The 23250-nt window shown below is 37.5% G+C and overlaps 1 protein-coding gene, 1 long non-coding RNA gene, 1 other non-coding gene and 1 pseudogene across 4 annotated transcripts in view; 2 read left to right on the forward strand and 2 right to left on the reverse strand.

Moving 5' to 3' along the window:
- The first annotated feature begins 3712 nt into the window (after positions 1–3712).
- Positions 3713–4258, forward strand: LOC102740062 (ATP synthase peripheral stalk subunit d, mitochondrial pseudogene; annotated as a pseudogene).
- A 1783-nt stretch (positions 4259–6041) lies between these two features.
- On the reverse strand, positions 6042–20853 carry TMX1 (thioredoxin related transmembrane protein 1). The gene is made up of 8 exons (XM_006731126.3): positions 20616–20853; positions 17541–17656; positions 15893–15938; positions 13299–13427; positions 11197–11242; positions 10997–11098; positions 10817–10883; positions 6042–7826 (listed from the first exon to the last, which is right to left on the reverse strand). The coding sequence occupies exons 1-8, from the start codon at positions 20765–20767 to the stop codon at positions 7648–7650; spliced, it is 837 nt and encodes a 278-aa protein (XP_006731189.2). The 5' UTR covers positions 20768–20853; the 3' UTR covers positions 6042–7647.
- LOC115940187 (small nucleolar RNA SNORA70) lies at positions 17298–17431 on the reverse strand. Its single transcript, XR_004074985.1, has one exon. It is a non-coding gene; the product is annotated as a small nucleolar RNA SNORA70 (small nucleolar RNA).
- Positions 20854–20914: 61 nt separating the features above from the next.
- Positions 20915–23250, forward strand: part of LOC115940182 (uncharacterized) — a 21950-nt gene continuing 19614 nt past the window's right edge. The window contains exons 1-2 of one of the 2 annotated variants that reach the window (XR_004074980.2): positions 20915–21138; positions 22039–22143. This is a non-coding gene — a long non-coding RNA (uncharacterized LOC115940182). Of the gene's footprint in view, positions 21139–22038; positions 22295–23250 lie in introns of those variants that run through there. The other variant, XR_004074979.2, reaches the window with a different exon arrangement.

Here is a 23250-nt window from a genome sequence, read left to right on the forward strand (position 1 = left end):
CAAGATCAGTGGTAACCAGCTAAGTAAATATACTGAGCAAACATTTCTTGAGCTCTTGTACAAGGTGCCAGGACAGAATGTGACTGACATGAACTGAACTTGGGTACTTCTCGTTACTATATATAATAATGATGCTTCAACCAGAAAAAAATAATGTTACAGACCCTCAGTGTACCCAGCTGGTGCACCTTCTATTCCTTAGCACCAATATCAGATTTAATCTGATCTCCCTATATGAACAGGTGGAAATGTTACTGATGAAGCTAAAATTCAATTATTCTCCTTGATGATTCCAACATAACACAGAGACACAGAAAAATGAGGTTACTACAGGCTTACATGGCACAGTAAATACAAACTGTGACTGGATAGATCTCCTATAAGCCAACAGCCCTGCTTGATCAGACTTGGGTTCTATTTAACAATGTGAACAGAACATTTAAGCTTACCGTTGTATAACATGGCATAGCTTCCAATAACTCCACTCAGAGAAAATTTTATGAAGAAAGAAGAAATCAACTGTGAGAAGATTGGAATTCTTACTATTTGCCCTTCATGAGCTGTCTAGGGAAGAAACTTCAGTTTACTCATCTTGGAAAAGATGAGTGGTTCCCAGACTTCAAAATTTTATGGTCCAGTAAAATTCTCCAAATTTAAGATACTCACAAGAGACTGTCAATTCTTAACTTTACTAAAGTAAGGTCATTTTTAAAAATCTGGCATTTTTCATTTTAAAACATTAAGAAGGCTATAATCACAGAATAAAAGATAGCCCTTTAATGAAAAACTCATCAGTGTCTTGTCTTTGTATACTATAATCTCCCTGGAAGTTCATATTCAAGGGTGAGAATAAGTAACACATCATTTTACACAATTTGCATATCCTCAGATTAAAAATCAGCCTGAAGGCTGGAGCCATTTAACAACTTGGATTCATACCTGAACAGTGAATATAACTAAAAATTTTTATATACAGCACAGAACTCAAAGTTAGCAAGGAGTCCGGCTCCCCCCAACAATGAGGCATCTAGGCATGCATTGACAAGGAGCTCGCACTTCAAAAAAAGTGCATTCTTGACAGGTTTTTCAAACTACAATGCAAGTTACAGTCTATTAAGCAGTACGGTTATTTGCTGGAATCCCCTTTCATAAACATCAGATTAGAAACCTTCCATATCAAGCTGTTTGCACGTGCTAAGTTATGATTGACATTTTCACATTTTCATTTAATCTTGGTAATAAACAAACAATAAACTTAGAAAAGAAACATTCCAGAAGACATAAACAAACTTCACCCTTTACTACCTCATCCTTTATTTGCTCCTCCTCAAATGAGACAGATTGGCAAAATAATTCCTTCTTTACCATCTTCAAACTTATATTGTTCTCATCCTCAGTGGAAAACTCAAGTTACTGTCAAAAATGAAAATAGAAATTTGCTCACTAAACACAAAATCCAAATAAAAGAGTATTTTACAAGCCAAACAAGGCTATTTTAGGCTCAAAGCCTGAGTTAACACTAAATAGCTAGCTATACTTACACTCAACACACTATTTTTAGCTTCCAGGATTTCACCTCTAATGCTTACAGATCCTAACACTAATGTAATAAAATGTGAGCAAAATTAAAGAAAAAAATATAGCTCCCCAAAATGAAAACTATACTCACTTAACCTTTCACTACCAAGTCTGTTTAGAGTACAACTGACTTATCCCATTAGTTTCAACCACATATATAAAGATAACTCTTTTTCCTGACCTTGGAATGTCACAGGAAGAAAAGTAAACCATAGCTTGAGGTGAGCAATCTGAAAATTACATGGAATTGAGCCGAGTTAGGCCAAATCAAGACACCATTGTTCACAAAGTCCAGAAAGGTGAGAACCATAATGATACTTTAGTTACAAGTAACTGAAAAGCCTTATTCAACACGGTTAGGTAATAAGAAAAATTATCTCTAATATAACAAGATGTCTGGAGGTAGGATGTGCTCTTGGCAAAGCTCTAGCTTTGCTTTTCTGATTCCCTTGGCTCTGCCCTCCTGTCTGTTCATTTCATCCTCAGGCTCTGAGATGGTCACAAAATTCTAAGAAAATGGCCAACTCCAAAAGAAAAAGACCTCTCCTTTGAGTCCTTATTTTTAAGCAGAGACCTTATGAGAAGAAGCCCCTACCTCCTCACTGGCTCAAGCTGGACCACATGTGTCTTAATAATCCAAACTCAACCCTAGTAGATGAGGAGGGAGTCAGCTTATCTTGAAGCACATGGCTGAAGAGAAAAAGATGGAGAATGGAAAATCTGGGTTCTGATGTGAAGGACATGAATGTTAGAGAGTAGAGTAGGCATCAGTGTTTGCAATGATAGTGAAGGCAGAATAGCCTTTTTCTTTTCCTGTTCCCCCATCTCAGTAGACGGGAAGACCCAAGTTGGTGCCTAGTGACACCCACAGTTTACTGTCAACAAGAACAACTTGACTATTCAACTGTCTTCATTCCCATGGCATTAATATTCTAGGAAACCTGCCCAGGAAACTAAAGTTGCAAATAACTTCATTGTTCATTTCAAGAACTTCCTCAAAGTAATTTATCCAACAACTATACTACTCGACTTACACTGATTTCACAAAAATGAAAAATCAGTGGAGAGAGGTAGTAGTCACATTCCTAGTCAGGGGCGGAGAAAAGACTTGAGGCCAGGTCTCCTGACTTCTGCCAAGTCTCCGCACAACAGTATGCTTTGTTTCAAACTATTTCCAGGGCTCAAGGTGATGACAATCAGGCTTTAGAGACAATTTATGAATACAGTGACTATCTTGTTAAAGGCAGAGAACCCCAGAAATCACTTAACTCATAAATTGAGGCCACGGGATGTACTGTGATTTGCTCTGTGTCACTCAGTTAATTGGTATAATAAATGTGAGAAGAAATATTACAAGACAGAATGTGATTTAACTGCCAGGGAATGATGAAAACCTACATTTTAGTTTAGTTTAAAAAAAACCACAATTGTGGGCCAGAAAGGACTTAAGGGATTTGAGCTGACTCTTAAACCAACAGATGGAATGTGAAACATGTTCACAGAACAACAGAGGATTTGTTAAAATTGTTTCAGGAGTATTAGTTACATTGGGGCGGGGAGATAAAGTTGATTACATTTAAATTTTCCAACCAAGTATACAGTATGTATGCTTCTGTGGAAGCAGAAACATCTGAAGTTTAGAGAAATTTTCTTCAGAATGCCCAGGTAGCAATAAGCTGAATCTTCCTAAGTACTGAACTTAATATATTCCAATCCACTGGCAACCTTATTTCTGTGACTTGCTGTATTAAAAACACTGAACCTAGGAAAGTTTTTTAAAAGTACTTAATACTTAAGTTATTCTTCAAAATTAAGTATATTTTCACTCAGTTCAAAACTGACTCTTAATTTAGATTTGAAAGAAATTTCAGAGAATCTAACCTCTATTTGGTTAATTGACTTCTTACATTTTCATTTTTCATATTTTCATTTTCAGGATACAACCAGTCTGAGTTATCAAAACACAACCAAAATAGGTGTAAAAATAATATCACACACAGCCAGATAGGTAGAGAGATAGCTGATTTCATTAATGGCCACAATACTGATATTACTGCCATTTGTAATTAATGACTCAAAAGAAACAATCATTAAAAGAAAGGATATATGGGCCGCTGGGGTCGGTGAAGGATCTCAAGATGGCTGTGCGAAAACTTGCTCTAAAAACCATTGACTGGGTAGCTTTTGGGGAGATCATACCCTGAAACCAGAAGGCCATTGCTAACTCCCTGAAATCCTGGAATAAGACACTTACCTCCAGGTTGGCTGCTCTCCCTGAGAAACCACCTGCTATCGACTGGGCTTACTACAAGGCCAATGTGGCGAAGGCTGGTTTGGTAGATGACTTTGAGAAGAAGTTTAATGCCCTGAAGGTTCCTGTGCCAGAGGATAAATATACTGTTCAGGTGGATGCTGAAGAAAAAGATGTGAAAAGTTGTGCCGAGTTTATGTCTCTCTCAAAGGCCAGGATTGAGGAATATGAAAAAGAGCTGGAGAAGATGAGGCACATAATTCCATTTGATCAGATGACCATTGAGGACCTGAATGAAGTCTTCCCAGAAACCAAATTAGACAAGAAGTATCCCTATTGGCCTCACAAGCCAATTGAGAATTTATAAACTTGAATTGGGGAGAAAGCTCTGGCCCTCGTATTGTAAATGCTGGACATTAAAAATAATGATACGGGAAAAAAAAAAAAGGATATATTTTAGATCTGTTCAAGTATTGAATTTGACCTTACTACTTATATATTATCAAAGTTCCAATTTAAATTTGTTGTTCTTGTTTTAATGGTTTTTAAAACAAATGCAAAAGTTGCTAGATATACAATACAAATCTAAATCTGCAAGTAAGATACTTAAAATTTTACTTTGACAATTGTAAATTTACTGTTAGGACCACTCATTTAAATTCCACCCCAGGTCAATTATTTTATTAATAAAAGAGCCCTAACAAAAGTAATTTGTTTGGTCAATCATACCTCAAAATGGAAAAAATAACTTATTGAAAGATTTCTACCTTTAACCGTTGTGATGGATCAGAATATCCTGGGTAACCCTAAAATGAGTCAAAATGTTTATTTTAATGTTAATCTCATAATGTAATTGCATCCAGAACTATGCCTTTGATGCACTGGGCTGAATAAGGACACACTTGACAGAAAACTGCTTTCAAAAGCATCATTTACAAATGAAATTGGACCACTTTCTCATACCATACATAAAAATAAACTCAAAATGGATTAAAGACCTAAATGTAAGACCTGAAAACATAAAACTTCTAGAAGAAAACATAGGCAGTAATTTCTCTGACACTGGCATTAGCAACACTTTCTAGATACGTTTCCTCAAACAAAAGCAAAATAAACTGTTGGGACTACATCAAAATAAAAAGCTTTTGCACAGTGAAGGAAACCACCGACAAAATGAAAAGGCAACCTATTGAATGGGAGAAGATATTTGCAAATGATCTATCCAGTAATGGGCTAATATCCAAAACATATTAAAGAATTTATACAAGTTGACACCAAAAACACCCAAATAATCCGATTAAAATGGGCAGAGGACCGGACTGACAATTTTCCCAAGACAACATCCAAATGGCCAACAGACACATGAAAAGATGCTCAATGTCACTCATCCTCAGGGAAATGCAAATCAAAACCACAATGAGGTATCACCTTACACCTGTCAGAATGACTAGACTCAGAGATGAGATAAATGTTGGCCAATATGTGGAGAAAAAAGAACCCTCGTGAATGGAAGCTACTATTATATACACAGGATTCTTCATTACAACTCTTGTCATTCTTGCTCATTAAGTATCTATTCAGTATGTGGTAGAACTGCATTTTCCATTGGAGTGATCAGATTTTACACCTCCATGGAAGCACTGAATAATTACTGGGAGTGGGGGGGGTGGGGAGCAGTGATGAGCAGAGTTCTCTAGGACGCTGATATTGCACCTTAATCTCTCTGCCATATAGAGTACCCTTAACCCAATAATGGAAACAAAAGGGGTCTGTTAAAGGTAAAACGATCCCTATAGTTTCTGTGCGCCGCTGGTGTGACAGAAAACTGTTTATTCAGATGTCTAGGGTGATTGAAGAGTCACTGGAGAGATGCAAGAGTCCTTATGAAATGCAATATTATCTTTTCTGAAATATCAAGTCTCTACCTCTTCAGGCTACTTTTAATTTTCTACATATATACTATTTCCTAATCACTTAGAAACTTAAAATCTATGCCGTGTATACTAGAACACTAGAAAATAGCATGCCTGATTAATAAGTACTATTTTCCTCTATCATCTCAAGTAACAGAAAAAGATGTGTATGACTCTAGCCTTTTGACTGTGCAGATCAAGAACACACACAGTGACATAACTATTCATCTGAACATCATTAAATACAAAGTAATTAAGCTTTTCTTAATATGCAACAAGAAATCACACTTGTCTCCAGCTTGAGTGAAGTGCTTAGAAAAGTTTATTTTGTGCTTAGACTATTTTTCTAAAGCATCACAGAATTATTATACATCCAAAACTCTTCAATGGTAGAATATTTAATATTCTAAAGGCAAGGCCTTTCAAGAAAACTGTTGTACATTATGATACTGCATAAGTCTAATGGATTCACACAGCAACAGAATCTAGACAAAAGGGGACATTACAGAAATTGTCTATTACATAAATGGACAAGGGATTCACTCTGAGTTATGGTTTTTTCCCTTCTTGTAGGTAATACAGTTCTTATTGCCACCCAGCAACCCTCCCTACTTTCACTGTAAGGTGAAAACTCTGTGCTCTAACTCTCTGAGGAGTAAAAATATTTTAAATGTCCCATCCTGCTGATGCCCACCTATGAAATACTACACAATAAAAAAGTACAGCAGAATACAGATTTTGTGTGTTCAAAAACGTAAGAATGCTGTGATTTTTAAACATCAAGCATATACAGACTGTGTAAAATTAATTAGGAACTTTCTGCGTGATGAATATACATTGAAAACATACACTATAAGATACTTTTTCCTGAGTAGAATGCTAACTTTATTTTATATCAAATTAAGTTTCTATGAATTTTGAAAATGTAAAATACCAAGGCTTTTCCACATCAAATAAAAATCAGGAATGCTCACCTTCATATCCAAAAAAAACAAAAACAAAAACACATGGTTCAAGGAGAGGTTCAACAGAATGATATAAAATCTGAAATGAATGGCCAAAATTTTAAATGATCAAGTAGACAGCTCTTCAATTTTAAGGATCCCTCAGTAAACTTCGGTTTGAAACAACAAAAAAGGACTATTTATTAAAGAATGAAAAACATTCCAAAAATTATCCAATTTGGAAAATGAAAAATGTAACCCATGGTTAAGAAAAATACAAATCATACACTGAACAGAGGGGAACAAAAAAGGTAACCAACCTTTATAGGAATCAAGACAACACCATGGACTTATATAAAAACTTCCTAAATCAGTAGCATATCCTGTATTATCACATGTAGAAAACTGTAATTAAACAAGGTAGTTTTTATTAGTTGCATAATCTAAAAATATGAAGAAATCTTGAACTATCTCTCTAAAATGACCAGAGTTGTCACTCAAATACACATTTCTTGAGACAATGGGCAAAGTTCCCATTTATGGGAAATATGTTCGTTTTTTCACACAGTGAAACTGAGAAAAATTATATCAAATGAGAAATCTTTTTCTCCAAAGTAATCTCCTTAAATACCTCAATAATGCAATATTCGGGAAATGTAAATTTTCAACTCAGAAAACTTGAAACCGATTATTAAACAAACATACTCAAATCTTATTGCTTGGCACCAGATTTTTCAAAAATTAAAGAATTGTTTAAACCATCATATTGCCATTCTTAAATCCTATTTCAAACGTTTTTATGTAGTGCTACTTTTATTTTCTGAAGGTAGTCTGTTCAATCTAATGATAATCTAGACTGAACCCTGCAATGTACAAGCATGTCACAGTTCACTTCAAACCAAAAGAAATGATCAATCTTCTCTTTCTGCCAAAATAATATTATGATATTAAGAAAAATTAACTAGGATCTATCTGTGGCCAATGAAGGACCCAAAGTACGTTGTCTTATGGCATTCTGTGCAAAGTCTTTGTTTGCTCCTTCTTTACTTCCTGCTTCCTCTTCTGAAACATCTTCTTCATCAGCCTCTTGTTCCTCCTCCACTTTTTGCAAAGGTTGAGAAGATTCAGGTAATAATTTTTCTTAAAGATAAAGACCAGAGGGAATTAAGAGGTACAAACTTCCAGTTATAAAATAAATAAGTCACTGAGATGAAAACTACAGCATCAGGAATATAGTCAGTAATATCTTAATAACATTGTATGGCAAGAGACAACAACATTCATGGTGAGCATTAAAAAAAGATCAAGACCAGAAATGGGTTTTTGTTGCTGTTGTTGCTGTTAATAGATTTGCACTGGAGTAAAATCAAGACACGATTCTATGCCCATAAACTGCTTTGCCACTTATTTATCAATCATAAGTTTAGATTTCCAAAAGGAAAAAGTTATCTTTAAGAGTGACACCATAAAAATAAAAATTGGTTTGAAAGATCCATTTTACTTACCAAATTCATTATAATTACCTGCCTGTTTATAAACTGAACTGAAATTAATAAACCAAAATTAATGCTATGAACGTGGAAAATACACAGCATTCAACAGAACCATCTTAATTTGCTATTAAATCTTCCAGTGAACAAGTACACTGAAACAGACTCCAACACTACCCTTGTTTCAGTTCCCACATGAACAGGAATCAGACATTTACTACTGACGGTTATATTCTTTTTTTTTTTAAAGATTTTATTTATTTATTTGAGAGAATGAGATAGAGAGAAAGCATGAGGGGGGGAGGGTCAGAGGGAGAAGCGGGCTCCCTGCTCGATGCGGGACTCGATCCTGGGACTCCAGGATCATGACCTGAGCTGAAGGCAGTCGCTTAACCAACTGAGCCACCCAGGCGCCCGTGACGGTTATATTCTTATCCAGGTTTTTTCCAAGGAGTTTCACAGATGTTCTTCTTTACAGATATAATTTTATTAAGATATAATTGCAAATGAAATGTACAAATCTTAAGTGTACAGCTCAATGACTTTTTAACTCTGTCTACACACACATACCCTTTCCATTTTTTTAACAAGGCCTATTGATAGTTAACTTAAACTTAGAACACACCATGTAACAGAGAGATACAGAACATAGAGTTGGGCCAATGAGCGTCAGTCTGTTCAGTGATACTAGACTGCCCCTAATCTTAGGCAATTCAGAAGAGTAGGGAGATGCGAGGGTGCAAGGCAGAAGAAAACACCAGAAGCAATTACCACATGGTAGACAATCTGTTGTTTGGTCGGGCCTCCCTCTTTCTGTTGGGTTAATAGCCCCTTCCCTGTACCACATCGCATGTAGCTGTGGTGAGCACTACAGTTCACCCCAGTGGTTCTCTACCAGGGGTGATTTTGCTGCACACATGCGCCTCCCCCCGACCCGCCCCACCCAAAAGAACACTCAGCAACATCTGGAGATACTTTTGGTTGTCACAACTAAGAGGAGCGGTGCTACCGCCAACCAACGGGATGCTGACAAACATCCAACAATGGACAAAAGACAGTCTGTCACAACTAAGAAGTAACCAGCCCAAATGTGAGAAGTGTCCAGGTTGAGAAACCCTGGTTTACAGTGACTGTTCCAAACAAGTGAGCTCTTTACACTAGTGGAGTGCATCAGAATTTTTCTGAAAGATAGGTGGGTGGAGGGGAAAAGTGTATTTCCTTCTTACTCTGGATTGTGAGCTATGGCTTTCTTAATCATTTTATGCTAAGGACTGGAAAGAGCCAAAAATGGAGCAAGCTAAGGCATGGACAACTAAGCAATTGAGAAACACAACATCTCAACATTTAAGGCCTAGGATCCAGCCATCTCTGCCCTCAGACTTGCTTGCTACCTGAAGCAATAAACTTCTATTTTGCTTAAAGCTGGACTGAGTTGGGTCTTTCCCTAGCAACTCAAAATCTAAGCTAAACACATCCTGGAAAACAACTCAAATCATGTGGCCTGCTATTGAAAGGGTGGTATCAGATTCAAGTATGGGTTACTATCTATCAGTTGTGCCACAGATTACTTAAAGAGACAAATTTGTTAAAAGTGTTTCAAGTGATATAAATATTAAATGTACATTCGCCAACTTTTAAATTGTCTCTTAAGTCATCTGTGCTTGCATTTCTTTCCCTACATGTCAGTGGCTCTTGCTGGATAAAATGATTCCTTCCCCTGTATATGTCCTTTTCAGTATTGATGTAATGATCTAAGAAAAGACAACCTGTCAGTTATCAGCAATCTCCAGATATCATTTCACGAGTTCTGACCTCAATAAATCCTAAGTCATGAAAGGCAGCACAATGAAAATGTCATGCCAACAATCTAATTTAGGCTCTATTTTCCACTCTGTCACTTCTGTGTGACCCTGGAAAAATAATTCATCTCTCTGAGCCTTATTTTCCTCAACCACAAAATGGAAAGAGTATCACTTATGAAATCTAGAGTTACGGAAAAGTGAATGGGATGGCACAAAGTGAAAGTTCTTTATAAACAGCAAATAGGAAGGCTTCCATAACACCGTAATTTTCAAGATTAAATGCATGTTTGAGAGGCAATTATACTAAGACAGACATCAGTGAATACTTCTAATTATATAAACTCATCTTGTAATCCAGTGTCAATGCCACTCCTAAATCAGCTACGAGAATTACTGTTCCCAATACCCTACCATAAAAACTTAGACTTGGCTAGCATACAAAGAAAAATCTTCAAATGTGATCACTATAATAAATAATGACTTCAAGAGTAGAATATATTCAACTTCTTCTGATTCAAGTATACTCAAATGGATCCAGGAATATGATGGTTCAAATAAAATGACATCAGATCAATGTCATTAAATATCGACAAGTTATATGCAATGTTAAAATTCTCTACATTATAAAACCCAAGAAAATAACTATGTTCCAAAATCCACCAGGCTGTCATTCTTACATGAAATAAATATCCCCCTGCCACTTCCAATATAACCTACCATTCCACATTTAGAAAGCTAAGCTGGAAGGGCAACCTGTTACAGGTGTGATTGTGTTCACAGAAATGAACAATTACAGTGAACAAAAAAATAAAAAATAAATACTAAAAAATATACTTACTGGAAGGGTATGGCTGTGGTCTGCGCCTTTTTGAAGGAAAAAGGCAATCTGCCACAAATATCATACACTGCAAAAATAAACACAAGAAATCTGAACGTATATGATTGAGCTCGTGTAACTATATTAAATTACCAGACGTAAAAGGTTTTCTCCTAGTACTCTGAAAAATGAAATACTTACGAGTCCTAGTAATAGTCCTGAAAGCAGAGTTGCTAAAGCAAAAACTGCATATGATCCCCAAACTGGTAATCCAAGGTCTTCAATAAAATAGTTATGGCAAGTCTAAAATCAAAAGAAAAAATAAATAAAAAATCTGGTTGTTTAAAATAAAAGGGTAGTGTCAAAAATGTTTAAAATAGAAATAAAACTTTAGTCCATACCCGGATCCACATAGATAGCTGAAAGAGTGCAGACATACTACTCATCCTGAAAGAAAGGAGAGAGGACTGAGAAACTGAGTAAGACACACAGCTTTGAAGTAGAATGTGTGTCTATCTATACCTTCTAGTTTTCAGTCTACAATTTCCCCAACATGACAGATTTTATTGCTGGTGTTAATCAAGATTAGTGATACATCACTGATTTCAAGCCTATATTAAGAAGGCTCATTAATGAAAATTAACAGTTCTTGAATTGCTGTCACTATGTGATGTCCTCATAAATAAAACACTTGATAACTTTTTTCCTTGTCCCTACTGCTTTGCCATTAGCCTTTCACCTTTCACCTGATGATTTCTCCAATATACTCTGAATAACAGCTTAAGAGCTCTATGGAACCAGTTAAAGTCAAGTGTACTGTAAGCAAATGGCAACTCTTATTGACACTTAAAATTCTCCAAAGAATGAGCAGAGAAGGGAGCCTGAAGGAAGAACTGGGAGCACTTGCTGAACTGATCCTTCCCACCTAAGAATTACCCACCTTTTGTGTTAAAATTAAATAAAACTTATCATAGCATTAGCTTGATATAGTTTAATGATATACAAAGAAATTACATTGAAAATCAATGCTAAGTAATAATATAAATAAAAATTATTATTATTTTCACATAAACCCAAATAGTTTAGATGGAAAGTTAGAAAAAGGCATGCTCCAGAACTAAAAACGGTTTGTGGGTTCCGAACTGTTTCCCCTCTAGAGCAAGTGTTGCCACCAACACATAAAACTAATTCACACCTAAGCCAAAGTTCCTGTAGGCAGGATGACCCATCTGTTGCCCATCATCGGGTGGGTGAACACACTGACACTGGAAGTACCTCTTATTCAGTCCACAACACAAAAGGCATGGACTGCTGAATCCCTGAGGAGTCTCTGAACAAAGTCTTACAAGCAACCCCTTCTACTGGAGAGGGGAGAAGTCATTTATGAGATTTCAAATTAACAAAAATCAGTTGCATTTTCAGTTGAACACAGAAAGGTGGTTCAATCATGTTGTTTCTGTTGTTTAAATTGCAAAACGGGAATAGGAACAAGAACTGAAACATAAAGCACCGTAGAGCCTCACTACAATCAGCACTAATTAGGCTCTATCAGGAAGATCAGGTGCCTTAACTGGGTTGGCACGGTGGTTCAGTAGAGGGAATTCTGACAGCTACAGGACAATTCAATTCAGAGATTTTCACAGGAAGAGAGGTGTAAGGGAAAGGTGCTGAAGACAAAATTCTATTTCAAAATATCGCTTATGGCTGATCTTTCCTCCACTCCCAGAACCCAGAGCATTTTTATCTCTTACAGCATTGGTGTGTATATACTATTGGTATATCTTTTTATATTTTCATATCTCTTTATATTTTTATCTCTTATACCATTGGTGTGTATATACCATTGGTAGATCTTGGTGTGTATACCAAGAGCAAGTGTGGTGAGGAGACAGGAAGAGATAGCTTAGCCACACCAGGATGAGTCCATGGGGACCTCAGCAAAACTCAGTATTTCTAGATGTCTCTCAAATGACCTATGAGGCCTTACACCCCAACAGCTAGCAGGAAATATGCTATCTCCAACCCTTACTACTCCATATATCTAGCTATATATAAAGTCCAGTGGTTACTCATGCCATTAAGGGTACCGTTCATCCATACTATTCAACCAAAATACTATCAGATGGGTAGAATAATTTAATCACATTAAGAACTGAAATCTAAAGTAGCAAGAGGAGGTGTATGTTTGAGGTTTCTCATTCAAATATTAAGCTCAAATGATAACTTTACCCATCATATTGCTCAGTAAGACTGATTAGTTTTTGATATGAAATGACCATGATCTACGGAGCTAAAATATTCCTGAAAAGGCTTTCAATTCTAGTGAATGCCTCCTTCTAGCTTAACAAGGATCAAAGCATCTGACTTAGAAGAAAAAGTCAAGCTAAAAATATCACAGTAAATATGAATGTACCTTAAGGGTCTACATAAATGCTTTATTTCCACAAAATATAATTGGTCCAGTTAATTCTGAAATAAATAAAAGAAAAATCCTCATACTTACAGAACAGAACCTGGACCAAACCATGATGAAACAGGTTCAATACTCTTCCACTCTTTCTCACTTATAAAGTTTATGAAGTCCTTCTTAGTCCTTGGGCCCTGATAGCGCCTAAATTCACCATCTTTACAACTAAAGAGGATCAGAATCACATTATTAAACAGAACCAAATAAATTTGTATTTGTTTTGCTATTTCTTTAACCTCATTTTACAATCAATCCTTATATTCAAAATCATTAGTAATGCACAAGTAACAAATTATACTAATTGCCTACTCATAACATCTTAGCTCCAAATTTATTTAAACAATGGGGTTATAAACAATAATAAGCCTTAAGACTATTATTATCTTTCCAAATAGTAAAACAATGACACAAAGAAGTTATATGTCAATTATATCTCAATAAATACGTAATGAACATATATCTCAATAAATGTGTAATGAACATATTAAAAGAATGACTATATGTAAAGTTAGAATAGTGTCTGGCACTTATTAATTATTAGCTACTTTTAAGCTATCTAGGTTAAAAATTAAAGGCATTTTTCTGGAATTTTCAGCACTAATCACATCATCTTAGCCATGCTACTTTAAATTGCCGGAGGTATCTGGTCATATTTCCTTTCCTCCTATTTCAGTGATTGTATTTTACAGTCTACTTTGCATTCTTCCTGATAGGCCCCTCCCTCCCTCCCATTCCCAATGTATGGAGTTCTCATAGGTTCAAAAATTCTCTTTCTCCTCCCACATCTTCACTATTTTCAAACTGCCCTCAATAACACTGCCAGTCTAATCCTATACAATACTTCTATTTTTATCTCTTAAGTGCAAACTTTCAAGAGCTCCCTACTACCTACAGTAGGGTTAGAGGATCCTTTAGCCATCCAGAGCCAAAGACCACAAGAAAGCCCCCACTCAAAAAAATGTTTTGTAAAGGCAATGGCATTTGAGCTGTTTTTGAAGAATAGGTAGAAGTTCAACAGGCAAAAGAATGGGCATAAACAACGTGAGTTAAAAAAGCACAGGAAATTCCAGGTAAGTTTAAGGGATGTTAAGAAGTGAGAAGGAAGATGAGAGACACAATCAGAACCAGTTAAGGGACATGTGGAGAAAAGGATTGAGTGAAAAGGGACAGTAGTACTTATGGTGACATGAAAAGACACAAAGGGAGTAGGGATGAATACAAAGGTAGAGGGAAACAGACATAAACATGAAAAAGAAAAATGACAAAGAAAAGTGAGATATAGACACACAAAAAATTGCCAGCTTGCTTTTATACTTTAAATGAGAAGTACCTCCTGGCATTCAACCCACCAACTAGACGAACTTTAAGGTATCGGGCAGGTACAGGCAATACCTCGGAGATATCACAGTACCACCCCAGTAAAACAATTATCACAATAAAGTCACAAGACTTTTTGGTTTCCAAGTACATATAAATATTTACTATACTATAGTCTATTAATGCTATGCAATAGTATTATGTCTAAAAAAAAATGTACATACCTTCATTTAAAAATATTTTATTGCTAAATAATGTAAACCATCATCTGAGCTTTCAGCAAATTGTAATCACTTATTATGGGCCACCATAAGAAACAGAGTAATGAAAAAGTTTGAAATACTGCAAGAATTACCAAAATGTGACACAGAGACAGAGTGAGCAAATGCTGTTGGGAAAATGGTGGATAGATTCGCTTGACACAAGGTTGCCACAAGCCTTTAATCTGTAAAAAGCTGTAATATCTGGGAAGCACAATAAAATGAGGTATGCCTGTACAGATTTGAGACTTCCTATCCCCAATTTAGAAGATAAATTCAAACTAAAAGACCTGATACTGAAGACTACATAATCTTGCTCATTCTGACTTAGCACTCAATCATTTCACCTACTACTGTCCGAAGACTGAGCTATAGCCCTTTCTTAGTTCATTTTTGAACATACAATTTCCCTATTTATGACTGTTCATGAGATTATTGAAAGGATGGAATGCTTACTTCTGCACTCTTTTGAAAATTCAGGGTTGCATTTTCATCCCCATATTCTCCAGGAACCACCCTACTCGCCCAGTGATTTTTCCCTTACCAAACTTTCTACAGGACTTAACAACTCTGGGCTCATAATCATTTACAATGCTATATGGCTTCACACGATTTCATGTGAACACCACCCTCCAAAATAATTACAAAGCTCTGAGACCAGGGACTGTTTTATTTTTCATTTTTTTTCTAAAGATTTTATTTATTTATTTGACAGAGAGACACAGTGAGAGAGAGAACACAAGCAGAGGGAGTGGGAGAGGGAGAAGCAGGCCTCCCGCGGAGCAGAGAGCCTGATGCGGGGCTCAATCCCAGGACCCTGAGATCATGACCTGGGCTCAAGGCAGACGCTTAATGACTGAGCCACCAGGAACCCCAACCAGGGACTGTTTTATACCTCAACCATCTACCTAAAGACACCTAGGATAGTGCTAAGAGCAAAATGAGCCTTACTGAATATAATGCTCTTTAAACATGACCCAGGCCAGAGGTCTACTATTCTGATTATACTATGTTGCATCCTTCTCCATAATTACAGAATCTTCAAATACTTACTGATAAATAGTAGGAAGAGCAGTTATGATAAATCGTCCACTCAGCCCTAAAAATGATAAAGATTAGAAATAAATACAAGAAAGAACACACAACAGGTTTTATATAAGCCAACAATCACTACTTAAAAGTTGATTCTGTATTTAAATACTAACTGGGAAAGCATATGAAATTATACCTAAAAATGGCTGAGCTTTGTAACAAACAATAAAAAAAAAATCCCAATTATGTACTGAAAGCAACTTTAAAAAATCAACACTTAGTAGGAAGGGAAAAATGAAGGGGGGTGGAAATCAGAGGGGGAGACGAACCATGAGAGACTATGGACTCTGAGAAATAAACTGAGGGTTCTAGAGGGGAAGGGGGTGGGAGGATGGGTTAGCCTGGTGATGGGTATTAAAGACGGCATGTATTGAATGGAGCACTGGGTGTTATATGCAAACAATGAATCATGGAACACTACATCAAAAACTAATGATGTAATGTATGGTGATTAACATAACATAGTAAAATAAAATTAATAAATAAACACTATTGCACATTATCTCAACTAAAAGTACGTAAAAGCTTGAATACTGAAGATATCTGTGAATATATATGTATTAACATTTGATCAATTATACCACTGTATGATAAGATGAGTAATGGGGCAGCACAATATAACAGTAGTTTTAGAAAGGTCTAAAATCAAATGAAATTGCATTTGACATTCAAAAAACAAAGGCAGAGTCTAACATGTTGTTAAAATGGAAAATATTTTGAACCTTTCGTAAGATGAGCAATAACAATAACATTATTAACCATGTGTTAGGCAATAATATAACTAAGGATTAATCTCTCTATGCCTCAGTTTTCTTATCTGTAAAATGGGGATATTACCTCACAAGGTTGTATAGGATAAATGCAAAACACTTGGAGCAATATCTGTACTAGGTAAGCATTCAATAAATATTAGCTATTATTACCATCTGGGGTGGGAACGGAGTCAACAAATCCAGGTTTATTGTGACCAAGAACACTTAAGATGAGGCTGGTCTAAGAAAGGAGCATTCTTAAGAACAGAGCCTGCCACTTATTCAGGGGGCCAAGTCAGGAGTATATTTGACCCCACAACCTTGAGGTCTTTGTATTAAAAGCATGTCCTCAAATCACAGATATTAAATTTGAAACCCAATTAAGAGATTCGGATCGCTGGTCAGGGAATGTGCCCTTGGCTCTACAAAAAACTTCAACCACATGCTCCTTATTCTGAAGCTTGGTATGGATGCAAATGATGGTTTTTCCAATGTCCACCTAAACCACAGTATTCTAGGACTTCTCAAAGGCATCTTACACACTATTCTGGGGCCTGGGATACAAAGGAAAAAAAAGATCAGAGGCAGTTAAACGGGCAAGAATGGGGAGAGGGCAATGTCTCCAAGGTCCCTTAGAGCCACACATAAAAGGAATGAGTTGCATATACAACCACAGAATCTGCTTTCTGCAGCCACTGCACAAGGATCCCTCATCAGAGAGGTGGGTGAGTCAGCTTAAGTACTACAGACAGTTATGTTTTCAAAACCTAATAAAAGGTAGTTAAGACCAAGTGATGTGGCAAACAGGATGAACATATGAACCCAATCTGCAAAAACTAACCACAGACTTACAGTACCTGGCTGCTCTGTGACATCTACTTTTGCAACATTAACCTCAAGATCTTCTCCCCATTCAGCAAAACTTTCCCATTCTGGTTGAAGATTCTGACAAGCAGGACACCATGGAGCATAACTAAGAAACAGAGTATAAAAAAAGTTAAGCAATCTAATATGACCATATGGAGATAAAAATTCTAAGTGTATAATTTATGAAGAATATTTTATACTAAAAACAAAACAGCAAAATGATTAATTTTGTGAAGATGAAAAAGTTTTAACTGTGGGTCTAACGTTCTGGAAATCAAAACTAACTGATAACGCTGATCACAGAAAAGTAATTCTGAAATAAGTTCTTAAGACACAAAAATAAGTTCATAAGTTCACATGCAAAACGGCTCTTTAAAAACCTTTGAATTTCTCAGGGTGCCTGGGTGGCTCAGTCGGTTAAGCATCTGTCTTCGGCTCAGGTCATCCCAGGGTCCTAAGAAGGAGCCCCGAGTCAGGCTCCCTGCTCAGCAGCGGGGAGTTGGCTTCTCCCTCTGCCCCTTCCCCCACATGTGCGCTTTCTCTCAAAAAATAAAGTCTTAAAAAAAAAAAAATTTGAATTTCTCCCCAAATATGTGGCAACCAGAAACCTCAAAACCAAATTTGGAGTTCACCAGTTTTAATACTTTGCACTACATGAGTCACAAATGAGAAAAATAGGAAGTGCCCATGGCTGAGGTGAACAAGGAAATGCATGCCCCTGCTTAAGAGGGGCACCATCAATCACTCAGCAAGACCACCAGGAAGGGATTTACAGCTAGGAAGCAGGCTCTATCTTATTTAAAAGCTGAAAATCTGCATTTTTATGTAAAAATGTTACCTCAAAAGTTAACCCAGACACAAACATTAGGCAAGCCAAACAAAATTCCTCTGGCCAGCCCTTGGTCAGCCAGTTTCTAAGACCTCAGGTTTACAAATCTATGGGTAAGTTTATTAGCTTTTTAATTACTCCTCTGATATTCTGCATCTTTCAAGGCCCTGACTTCTCCCTAGGATTTTATTCTTCGCTTTATTGCATATCGTCTTTTAATTTGCCTCATTTTTTTTTTAATGAAACCAAGAAGAATAAAGCGTGTACTTGAACACAAGAGTACAGTTTCTACATTTCATTATATTTGAACTTATTTTATGAAAATAGAACTCCTAAAAGTAAGTGGCACTGTGGAACAAGACTAGTACCATACATAAAAGGGAAAAGTCCTTAACAAGAGATTGTATTTCAATGAAAATATCTCTGTAACAAAACTGATCAGGATGGATGTAATGCATATAACAGACTTGTAACAAGAGCAGACTATCATTAAGACTAGTACTAGATCCCCTTTTCAAGTTCCTTTTGTTTCTTAGGCGCTTTTTAAGTCTTAACCTCAAACTCAGTAAGCTAAAGGAAAAAGTACTACAGTATATTCTAATTTCACAGAGAAGTTCTAATTCAAATCCCCTAATAAATTTTTGACCATTGTATTTTTACAGTTTGATCAAACGAGTTTAAAAAAAAACTCCTAAGTATTACTTGACTGTATTTTGCATATAAATTCATAATCACTATTGTTTAATACTCATGAAACTGTGAATATTTTACTGGCACAATCTAAAACAAGTTATTCATGACAATAAAAACCAAATGTTGTCTCTGGTTATATCTCCTCTCCCCTGCATAGCTTCAATAGTGCCTGAAAATTCATTTCACTAAGTTACAGATTATATGTATACTACATAAACATTTTCCCCTATCTTTTCCTCCATATAAATATTCTATGCCTTTTTTAATTTTATGACTCAAGAGTTATTGATTTGGCCTTCTGAGCTCTCCTTTAGGGACATCCACCTCCATCCATTAACTGGTAACCCAAGCACACAGGAAAACACTCACCCGAACTCTGTTAAAGAAGGGGGCTGTTCTAACAATTATTGCATACCTACTCTTAGGCTTCGAAAACGGAAAGGAAGCCGGTATAGCAATACCAGGTCAGATTAATTAAAGCCTTTAGGTATTTCTCTCACTTGTAAAATGCGGGAAGTAAAACCCATCTTACAAAATTTGTAGAGAATTAAATAGGATAGTGTATATAAAGTGCTTAGCAGTGTTTAGTACAGTTAACACTCAATAGTGGTGTTTGTTACTAATACCACTAACCCTACTATTATCAATAGTACTACAACCATCATCACCACCACCACCAATTTAGCAACTAAAGCAAAGGCTGGCAGTTTATTTTCTACCCATGCAGAAGAGACATTATAACAGAATCACCACAGACATATGATTTCCTCTGACGAGTAAATGATGACCCGGTGGTCTTCAGAGTTTATAATCACAATCATACATTAATTTTATTTTTTAATGCAATAACACTTGAATGTAAGAGTAACAATTGAAGATACTCAGTACTTGGCAAAAACACACATCCAAAGGAAAACTGAGATGCATAGAAAGAGAAAAGAAAAAAAAAAGATAAAGAAAATTTAACAATAACCCAACTTGAATTTACTCAGCACCTAAAATAAAAATATACCCAGTCCATAAAATAAAAGAGTCTCAAATTCCAACACTGTAAGTGGACTGTTAAAGGATAATTAGACCAAAGGAGAAGTGAGGTTCTGCTCAATTTCCTGCTTTGTAAAATTTGGTGAAAAGTAAGTCTAGAAGTTTGTGAAAGATCATTCTATTATAGATAACGTATAGAAACTAGTCAGACGAACACCCTCCAGCCCCAAAGTCATGAAAAGTTGAGAGAATTCCAAGTTGAACGCCGTCTCTTAGGAGCACCACAGCTCTAGAAACGAAACTGGGGGTACACACTTTAGAAGAAACTTAGTATTTCCCGATAAGAAACGAGGAGGGGGTGGGACCAAGCTGATCCGAAGAGTTTAGGGATCCCGAGGAGTCAGGGGCGCCGGCTCCACGGCTCGGAGTGGAGTACTGGCGAACCTGGAACCCGCAGGAGGTGGTGAATGGAGGTGAAGTCGGGTGTCCAGACTTGGATCTAGGACACGGACTTTCCGGCCCACCGAGGGGACCCTAGACAACCGCCCCCCACACTCACAATTCTATCATCCACTCTCCTTCCAGCAACTCTTTCCAGTTCTCGTCCGTGATGATGCGCACGTCGCTCCGCCGCCCGTGGGTCCAGGGAGCCCCCCAAAGCAAAAGCAGCAACACTGCCACTGGAACCACGCGACTCCCGGGGGGCGTCATTTCTGCAGCTTGCCCACCCCACAGCAAGCGCGGCGGCCCCAACCTCCGCGCAGCCGCTGCTCACTTCCGCCCTCGCGAGCTTATCTGCTCATGCGCCTCACCGCGCGCTCCTGGGAACTCTCAATGCGCATGACGAGGCCGGGTCCTAGTGAGTTGGTTTGTTGAAAAGAGGGAAGCGCGCCTATCCCTAGTGCGCATGACAGAAAAGCGGTCTCTTCCCACCGCCTGGTGAGCCCCAGGACTTTTGGGAAGGAGAAGAGCAAACAGGAGGCGTGGCGAAGGAAGTGGAGCGGGGCTTCGGAGATGACTGGCTTCAAAATTGCTTCAGAATTTTGGCGCCAAATAATTGGTATTCATACTTAGGCCAATTGGTAAGTTTACACAAAAGCAATTTCCAGTTAACTGCCCTTTAGTTTTCATTTGTTTGTTTTGAAAATTTTTGCAGTAAAGCTAATGAATGTTTATGTAAATCAGAATATTGGTTTACTAATGGGGGATTATAGACTGGAAAGGTGCACAAGGGAACCTTAAGGGATGCTTTTCACATTCTTTATCTTGGTCTGAACAGTTGGTTACACGAGAGTACACATATAAAAAAACCATCAAGGGACGCCTGGGTGGCTCAGTCGATTAAGCGGCTGCCTTCCGCCCGGGTCATGATCCTCGGGTCCTGGGATCGAGCCCCGAATCGGGCTCCCTGCTCAGTGGGAAGCCTGCTTCTCCCTCTCTCTCCCTCTGCTTGTGTTCCCTCTGTCAAATAAATAAAATCTTAAAAAAAAAAAAAAAACCATCAAGCTGTACATGTTGAGATTAGTGCACTTTATGCACTTTAGGATGTATGTTGCCCCTCAGTTTGTTTTTAAATGTAGTAGTTATAGAGATGTGAGATCTGAAATTTAACATGGGAACAAAACACATAGGCTTATAACAAATATTTGAGATTTTTTTCTCTCAAGCATTTGTAAATGCAAATGCAAGCCAAAATGTGCACTGTCTCTAGAAAGTATTAGTCAAACGATAGTGGTTGCCATTACGTCTCCTCACCTCACATTCTCTCCTAAACTCACTCCAGTTGGCTGACTTGCTCACCCCTCCCTCCTCTGAAAGGCTCTTTCGAGGACACTAGTGATCTGCATGTTAACAAAGCTAATTGTTTCTTCTCAGTATTCATCTTACTCCACTGGCCAGCAGCATTCTACCTCCGTGAAGCTGCTTTACTGTCTTGCCTTCAGTTGAGCCTCACTTGATTGTTTTTTCTCCTTCCTCACTAGGTGCTGCTTCTTGGCTGGTCCTCCTGTATGTGATTTCTAGACATCGGCTTGCCCCAGGATGCTGTACTGGCCCTTCCCTCTCTCTGTATCCACACACTTCTCCAGGTAACCTCAATCTGGCTGTATCCCTGTCATTCCCATTCTGACCCTTCTGGGAAATTGGGAAATATGTATTCAGCTCTTTGCTGGACATCTCTTGGATATCCAATAGGCAGTTTAAACATAACGTGGCCAAAAAATAAAATTCTTGATTCTCCCTCGCCTAGTCTTTCCTCTCAGAAAAGAGCCCCAAGGTCCATCAGGTTGCTCAAGACACAAATTTTCATTTTAATTCTTCGTTGCTCTCTCTCTTCACCCTCCCTCATGTACTCCATCAGCAAGTCCCAAAAACTCAACCTCCAAAACATAGCCTGAATCTGAGCACTAATTTCCATCTCCACAGCCAACACCCTAGTCCACAGTTCTATCATCTTTTGCCTCTACTACAATAATAGATTCCTAACTGATCTCCCTGTGTCCTCTCTTACTTCTCTAAATAAGATCAAGCCATTTCTCTTTAAAGCTTTCCAAATGCTTCCCACTTTACTTAAAATTAAATCCAAACTTCTTAAACTCCTTACTATCACTTAAGAAATCCTACATGATCTGAAACCTGCCTAACTACTCCCTCATGTAGTACTTGCCTCCTCCTCCTTACCCCAGTGGTTCCCTGAAGATGCCAAACTCATTCCCACTTTAGAGAATTGGCATTGACGTTCCCTCTGCCTAGACTACTTACCCACTGGTCTTCGTATCACTCCATTTTGTCATTGATTTCAAATGTTACCTCTTAAAAGTCATATTATCCATCTTAGTCCACTCTAAAGCTGTGCATAATATTAAACTGATGTCCTTGTTTCTGATCTGATTTCTTTCTTCACTCAATAAAAATATAAGTTTCGGGGTGCCTGGGTGGCTCACTCGGTTGAGCAACTGACTCTTGAGCTCGGGTCGTGATCTCAGGGTTGTGGGATGGAGCCCCACATCCAACTCTACACTCAGCACGGAGTCTGCTTGTCCTGCTCCCTCTGCTCTTCCCCTCCCCCCCACGCTCATGCTCCCTCTCTCTCAAATAAATAAAAAAATAAAATCTTAAAAAAAATAAGAATAGGGCGCCTGGGTGGCTCAGTTGGTTAAGCAACTGCCTTCGGCTCAGGTCATGATCCTGGAGTC

The sequence above is a fragment of the Leptonychotes weddellii genome, chromosome 9 (genome assembly GCF_054177405.1).
Source record: "Leptonychotes weddellii isolate Sample4059 chromosome 9, ASM5417740v2, whole genome shotgun sequence".
Lineage (NCBI taxonomy): Eukaryota > Metazoa > Chordata > Mammalia > Carnivora > Phocidae > Leptonychotes > Leptonychotes weddellii.